The sequence below is a fragment of the Sprattus sprattus genome (assembly GCF_963457725.1).
Source record: "Sprattus sprattus genome assembly, chromosome: 9".
Taxonomy (NCBI): domain Eukaryota; kingdom Metazoa; phylum Chordata; class Actinopteri; order Clupeiformes; family Clupeidae; genus Sprattus; species Sprattus sprattus.
The window spans coordinates 22,973,971-22,982,208 of NC_137928.1; the positions used below are offsets into that span (position 1 = coordinate 22,973,971).

Consider the following 8,238-nt stretch of genomic DNA (forward strand, 5'->3'; position numbering starts at 1 on the left):
GTGAAATAAATACTATGTTATTTACATATGATATAGATAAAGTTAAATTTTATATCACTTTTCAGAGTTTTTAAAGCATTGCAGTGTGATGTGACCTGCTTTCGGACATGGGTTTTTGTAGGTACTGGTCACATATAATATCATTAAGAATAAAAACAAAATGTTAGACAACAACAAAACACACTTTGTTGTGCTACCCTTGTCCTGTTGATGAGTTTGGTGAGGCTTTTAAAATATATTACGTACATTTTAAGATAAAAAAACTGTGATTTATGTCACGGACATGTTTTGTCCCAGGTTTCAAGAATCACTGCAGTGTATCCTTGGTAAGCCAGCATGGCTACCTGGAGATCCCATGAGGATCAGCTCACCCATTTCAGTTTGCCCTAGAAGATGACTGAAATAGCAAAGAGGACATGCAGCACTACATGTGTCTAAACTCAACATGCTATCATCCCATATTCCTTCTATTGAATCAAATGGGAAGTTTATTGCTAGCATGCTATAATAATCTGAACCTTTTTATTTATGACCCCATCTTCACCATTGTGACTTATAATGATGATGTTATTGCATTTCAGACATGATTTAATGCTCACATAATACAGCTAATGTGTATGATGTGGAGCTGAAAATGTAGAGCTGATAACTTGAATGACAAAACTGAAAAAATAATGTGTTTCTTGTTGGCCTCTCTCTGATTCTCTAGGCGACCCATGAAAGCATGATAGCTGTCGCCATGGATACCTGCATATGCAAGTGCCACAGCGTCGTTGTGGAGATGAGGGGAAAACAAAACATCTGGCAAATGTCTAATCAGGCACCTGTCAGCCGTACATGATTAATCAACTTTTTATGGCTATCAGACTAACAGGCACACTGCTGAAACCACACAGACGAGCAGCCAAACAGTGGCTTGCTGTTAAAAACAACATTAAAGAAAATTATTCCTAATCATTGGTGGTTTAAATATATAAAATTAGACCTATCCTAATGAACACGTGCAGTATTTTTGTGCTGGTTTGGACCCTCTTACTGTTATATTATTATATGGCATCATTAGAGTAATAATACTGAAGTGGAGAGGTGTTGCTTCGCCCTGAAGGGGCTTATTTACCCGATAATGACCGGCGTAAATGATTTTTTTACCATTCGTTGTTTTAAAAAGCAGAGAAGTAGTTAAACTTTAAAGACGTTGAACATTCTTTAGAACACAGCTGCTCAACCGTCAGCTGAAACTCCATTGATGAGTTACCGGACTTCTTGCGGAGTGCTACGAAAGACGTGAATCAGAGGCAAAAGGGCCACTTCCCTTGACAGCGGTCATTATTGCATAGCAACGGTCCGCTATCGGTTAATAACGGACCGCAGAACGTTGGGAAGCCCCATGCAAGTGAATGGAGCATTCTACAGCATTAAAAAGAGCCGTGTAATAAATATATTTAATATCTGATTTTTTCTAATTTCAGATGTTTGGTGCGATATTAGATTATTTGAAAATTTAGTGAAATGAAACCATGTGAGAAGTTTAGAGAGAAAATCACTATTAAGGGAGCTGGTAACAACGCTGGACTGCACACTGGAAACCACTAGTTTAATCTATAACCAGGTTTAGCATTGAAAAGCTTGTTCAAATGGAAATACTCAAAGTACATCTCTGTTGCTTGGGTCTATTGATGCTGTAGAAAACATACTGATTGGAGATGATGGATGTGTATCCGTATAGGTGTACACACTTTCAACACCCCCCCCCCCCCCCTCCCCCCCCCAAACACACACATCATGCACAGGTATGGAGAGGAACAGTGAGAGAGAGGGAGAGAGAAACAGAGACATACCTCCAACATTTCTTCTTAATAATGTTCCCCAGTATGACTTCAGCTCTGTGATAAAACAGGTCAAAATGGATAAAAAGGCAGCCTCCACATGAGTGGTGGTGTGGTGATTACATTCATAAATCATTATGTCTCTCTCTCACCCACCTTCCTGCAGCATACACCTCAGCTGTATCGAAGAGGTTGACGCCACCTTCATAAGCTATAGTCATTAACTGTTCAGCTACCTGTAATTTAGACAAGGAAAGATTTGTATCAGTTGAGTCAACCTATATCACACACACACACACACACAGACACACATGCACACACACACACACACACACACACAATCAAGGTCTGTAAAATAAAGAGTATTCTCTGACCAGCAACCCCTCAATATTTCCCTTGACAAAAAGAGACCATCAAAACCAACACCCAATGCCTGTCAGGGACTCAGCAGTGATTCAGCTCTCCTGAGTCTGGCCTCTTCTGTTAGGCTCCCTGCACTGTCTGCCCCCGCCTGACTGTGATTCCACCAGACAGAGCACGGCACTTCATAAATCACGCTGAACTGCTGAGAGGCTAATTTTGGGGGATAGTTTATTTCTCTGCTGCATTGCTGTGTTTTTTTCTTTCTCCATTTGTGCCTGTGAGGGTGGGCGCAAAGGTAATTAGCTTTGAAAAGTTACTTGAAAAAACTCTAATGCTGTGAGAGAGAAACTAACTAACTCAATGTTCTAGGGTGCTGGGGAGATATACAGTGATGAAAATGATGAGAGAGAGAGAAAGAAAGAAAACCAAATCAGAGTTGATATGTTGTGAGATTGCCCATATGGTGGCCTATCACTTTGTGACTAGCTGAAGGTGACCCCCTTAAAGTGTGAATTGACATATTTGTAGATGAGAGAGACAGATGGAGAAAGAAATTCAAAGAGACATGTGGAGTGTAGTGTAATGTGTGTGTGTGTGTGTGTGTGTGAGTGCGTGAGTGCGTGAGTGCGCACGTGAGTGTGTGTGCATGCGTGCGTGTGTGATGAAGTGATGTAGAGTGTCACTGAGAGGATAACAGTTGAAAAGAGCTTGATGAGCTGAAAGTGAATAAAGAGGAACGCAGAGATAAAGACCAAGAGGGGAAGAGAACAAGTTATTGCATAACATTGCGTAATACTGAACACCCCCCCCCCCCCACACACACACACACACACCACTCTCCTCTGCAGAGACATTTTTGCTGAGTAAGAGTCTCTCTGCAGACAGAACACACACAAGAAGAGCCCCTACTGAACACAATACTCTGCCCTCCCTCTGAACTTCAGGGGCCAGCAGTGGTAGAGAAAGGGGAGGGGCATGAGGCTGTGACTGCCTGGACAGTCGCACCATTTCAGGCACAAACTCATGACTACTTTAACATGCCATGCGGACAAAATAGACTAAAAAAATACATTGTATTATAAGGTGCCATTAAGGCCGTATAAGAAAGCTTGCACATACACTATTTTTATCTCACATGTGCACTTAAAAAGCTCACACGCATACCACTGTAACTTGCCCACTCACCACGTGTTCTCGCACGGACACATCAAAAGCATAGAAAAAGGTCAAAGTAGTGTATATGTTACGTGTGCTTTTATGTGTGCGTGCGAGAAAAAGTCCTGTATGTGCAAGCCTTCTTCTATGGCCTTAAAGGCACCTCACACAGACACTCACAGTGTCACAGTGGTGGTGTTAAAGCCCAATGATGAGGATGCTGTGGCTTGACCTGGGGAGACTCAGCGTGTCAGCATATCTCTCTGTGTATGCATCCCGTGCACAATATGAACCAAGACTCCTGTCTTTCTTCATCCCATCCAATGAGGGCAAAAATCTTCTCTTTTCTTAGAGGGGGTGGTCATGTTAGGAGGTGGCAGTGAAACAGTGAGGGCGGTATGGAGCCCCTTCAGGCGGGGGAATGAGGGGTGAACTCTGTTTATGTAACCCAGAGAGAGAGATGAGACCTAAGGCCAGTTCAGCCACTTCGCACAGCCCCCAAACCCACCATCAGCCTCGGTTAAACTCTGCTGGGACACTTCGCTACCAGCACCCCACAAACACAGTCATCCTTTTCCATGTGTCTGAGTCTGGATCTTGTGCACATGTCAGGCCACTTTAAAACATTGCAGGGACAGAGTAAGCTTCAGTTGTGTTGTATCATGGTCGTCACTTACCTCATCTGAGACTTGCCCACCAAATGTCACCCAGGTGCCTGAAATGAAAAAATGTACAATATTATTATTATTATTATTATTAATAATAACTATTTTCAAACAATCAACTGATGGTATAAATAGTTTATGAATTCAAATATTATATGTATATATGAATTAATCTATCATTATATCATTAATATTATGTTTTTATTCAAACTATGATTGAAAATCTTCCAAAATATATTCATTGTATTCAGACATGTTCTTAAGCATCAGTAAATATGTTTGATATACCTTGTGGAAATGTATATACCTTATACCTAGATATTTGTGGAATCAAAGTGTCTAGTTTTGTGAGTGTAACAGTTTACCATCATCTATATATTGTTAATTGACTATTCCATCAGAATGCTTGATTTAGAACGCTAATAATGCTTGGTGGCTGGCCGTGGTCCTGGGATGCCTATAGTTGAGATGGTGTGTGTGAAGGTAATGTGAGCTTAGAGCTACTAGGAAAATGGAGGAGGTGGGATGCTTTGCTACACCGGAGAATGTGACGTAGTGGACAGATAAGGCAGGTTTAAATCTCCTAGAATACGGAAGTGGGGTGAATTACAGCTGTCAATCATCCCTCTGTGTTTTGCTTTACAGATGACTATGTGTACTTCTCCAGAATCTTATTAAGTGCTGCATTTTTGGTGTATTTGTGTTCTATCCACTGTGTGAAATTGGTTAAGGTGGAGTTCACATTGCTGCTGAAATCGTGAGTCCCTCAGAAACGATCTCATAGTGAGCTGAGCTGCTGGCAAAGTATGACAGCAGAGCAACTTCAGCTACCAAGTCCCCGAATCCTGCACGACTGCTGGCACGAACTAGAGGAGGAAGGTATGAGGAGAGAAAAAGAACACTAACGTTCGGAAAGGGAAGGGTAGTAGAGAGGAGGCACAGTAGGCTACTTCTGTAAAAATAGCACAAGCCGTCTAATTTTGACATGCCAGTGTATGAAACGTGGGAATCCTGTACTTACTGCAGATAAACTTCAAAGGGAGCCCAGACAGATGAGGACACAGTTCAGTTTGGGGGACTCTACAGGATGATTATTTAACTTCCTGTGTCACAGTGCTTTGCTGTTGGGGTGCTGTGATCCATACCACAGTAGTTTTGTTTACACTGTTGGCAGATTCCTGCGATGCCCTTCAGCTGCGACATCTGTGTGGTTTACTACTGAAGCTTGCCAGCATGCTTTATCGTTTAGTTGACTTTGGCAGTGATTCATTGGCTACTCTAAGACAAACAGTTTGGTCGCTTCCCTAATCTGGACTAAATAACCTTTGCGAGGGCACATTTCGAGCAAAGACCTTCCTGAGAGCTGTAATGGCCTCACTGGCCATCCTCACTGTCAGAGTCATTATCAGTAGATCAGCACCACCAGCAGCATGCTCTGCAGCAGGCTGGACCGCGTGTGGCCGGGCCCGGTGGCGCCTCCTGCCCAGCCTCCCACCCTGGGTGAGGGCATGCAGAGGACACGCAGCTGAACAGCAAGGACATGGAAGGATAGATGGAGAGCGGGATGGAGCGATGGAGAGCGAGAGGGGGGACGGCACTAGCCAGTGGGCTCCTGATATCAGGGCACTCCACTGCTGGCATGACCATGACAGTGAAATCAGGAGCAGATTAATCCTGGTGGGGGGGGATAGGGGCTCAGTTTGTAAAGCTAAAGAACAAATAACAGATGGGGGGCATGGGACAGTCCTTAGCGCTGTTACATCCACATCAAGTCATAAAGACCCAGGGACATTGCACAACGCTCGGCAAAGTCATACCAATGTCATGCTTATGGAGTGGAAAAGAGGACAGGGAGTTACAGGATTCACCGCTCTAATGACATGTGTAATCACATACTTGTAAGTAAATGACCAATTAGTTGCTTGAAAAATGAGTTGCTTTATTTATTTTTTTAGCTGCAGCTACTGGCAATGGAGTGGAAGGTGGGAGGTCATGATGACTTCTCTCAGGCTAAGACCATGGAGAAGAGATAGCTGACAGGGTTGTCAGTTTGTCAGGAACTGGCCAAGAGCATTACAGCCTGGCAGCCTAAGCAACACATATTCAGGTCTCAGCTCCCATCATGTAGGCTATGGCTGCATACAGCCTCTGCCCAACATGTCATTCTCCAGGCCACAATTCCACACTAATATCTCCAGACATTGGCAAACACCACATAGAAGCAGTCAAGCAGCATTTACTGGAGTAGATGGTCTACTGTCTGTACGCCACTTTTGATCCAGTCTGTCTCTCTCCCTCTTTCCCTGCTGGAGAAGCCTGAGCTCAGACTGTCAAGTGGTGCAGTGGGACTGGGCTGTTTGAAATTGCTGATTAGCAGAAACAGGTCAAAGAGTCATGGACCCATTTCTGGGGAGATTCGGTGTAACAGCTGCTCTGATGGAACTGCCTCCACTACTACCTCAGCAAACCCTGCCATAATTACAGTTAAAAATCAGTTTAAACCCTCGCAAATAGTCTAGTGAGTGCTTTGCAAGCATGTGTCACTGAATATGTTTGTTTTCTTTTACATTGTCAAAAATGCTCTTGGGAGTCTACTTAAGCAATAAGGTTCGAGAGGCAGTACTGTATCGTCAATAATGTACTTGTTCGAGGGTGTTGTTAGGGCCGACGCGCAGCGGAGCGACATTATAAATAAGTTAAATTAAGCCTTATTGAGAAAGTCAAACCCTCGGCAAACCCTCGAACAAGTACATTATTGACGATACAGTACTGACTCGAGTACCTTAACACGGTTGCCAGAGACATTATAAATATTAAGTAAAATTAAGCCTTATTGAGAAAGTCACTAAATATTTTAGTTTTCTTTTACATTGTCAAAAATGCTCTTGGGAGTCTACAAAACCCTTATAGCCTTATTGAGAAAGTCACTGAACCAGTCTTTTTGTTGTTGTTTTATGGCCTTCTGGAGATCACACTGTGATTTTATGTGCTCGTGTTTCTGGCAGTGTGGGAAACATGGGGAGGGGCACTATCAGGGCTTACACTGAACGTATCAAACAACCATCTTTCTCCCAGAGACGGGAGATAAACATCAGACATCCTTGGGTTGCTGCTGCACTTTTGAACCTACCTACTCAAACACACCCACTCAATCCACATGGCCAAGATCAAAACAAATTCAGAAAGAGAGAAGGAAGGAGAGCAAACTAAAGACTACGGGCAAACTAAGCCACTCTCTACCACTCCTCCCCACAAACTGAGGTTAAATGGAAATGTGTGTGAATCCCTCCCCCCCCTACCCTCCTTCTAATGATTACAAATGACTGGTCTCCTCTCCTCTCCTCTCCTTCTATTCTCTGGATGGGGGCAGCAGAGGGAGGGTGCCGTGCGGGGGTGGCAATTTGAACTGCTTCTCGCTTCAGGGAACCACAAATGAATTACAGCAGGAAAAAAAAGAAAGTCTGGGGAGAAGAGAGCGCATTGGTGGTAAAAAAAGAAGGGAGACCAGATTATCGCTGATCCACAGTGGGTAATAAGTATTTGGGGAGATGTGCCAGGTTCTAATGGCACATCATTTATAAAGTCCACTTCAGTACTGCCAGCACATCACTGTTGAGGGAGGAAGATTGCCAGTGCTGCTGCCAAGCGGACGACCACAGCCCCTCTACACCAGTGGAGGCCATGCCAAGGGTCAGATGTTAAATATTAAGATAGCTGGATTTGCTGTGGGCAATTTCGTGTCTGAATGCACTCTTAAGTAATGATTGGTCCACAGTCTGTGTGTGTGTGTATGTGTGTGTGTCTGTAGCACGGCTGTGCAGTGCCCCCTGTCAATAGTTCAGACACCACCCTGCAGGCTACACTGAGGCTGTTCCTCTGAGCATCGTCCTATATCTTCTCCACAGACTCAGCTTTCATCACATCCTTAAGCATGGCTGTGCAGCTCCCTCCAGATTAGTTGCCTCACTACAGTTTTCTTCCATAACTGTGTTTCAGTTAGTTTAGTACTGTCAAAGCATGAAGCAGCCTTGATGTTGAGGGTCAGGTGCATTTAATGGCTTCTGCCGTCATTACGGAACAGGCAACTTGTGGAGAAATCCTCTTCCCTGTACGACTGCCATGGAAACCACCCCAATGTCTATGCCACTGTAAATGTGACCTTATTTACTCTGCTGATTCTATAGAAACTACTGCTGCCCCTGGCCTTTGCATCTGAAAGCCCCCTCCTC

General features: G+C 43.8%; 1 protein-coding gene across 3 annotated transcripts in view; it reads right to left on the reverse strand.

The window, feature by feature from the left end:
- Positions 1-8,238, reverse strand: part of kcnab1a (potassium voltage-gated channel subfamily A regulatory beta subunit 1a) — a gene marked incomplete at both ends in the record, with an annotated part of 65,510 nt that overhangs the window by 15,614 nt on the left and 41,658 nt on the right. For all 3 annotated transcript variants that reach the window (XM_080844267.1, XM_080844269.1, XM_080844268.1), the window contains 3 exons: positions 1,839-1,883; positions 1,983-2,062; positions 4,022-4,059. In XM_080844267.1, the coding sequence (XP_080700393.1) occupies positions 1,839-1,883; positions 1,983-2,062; positions 4,022-4,059 (163 nt within the window). The remainder of the gene's footprint in view (positions 1-1,838; positions 1,884-1,982; positions 2,063-4,021; positions 4,060-8,238) is intronic.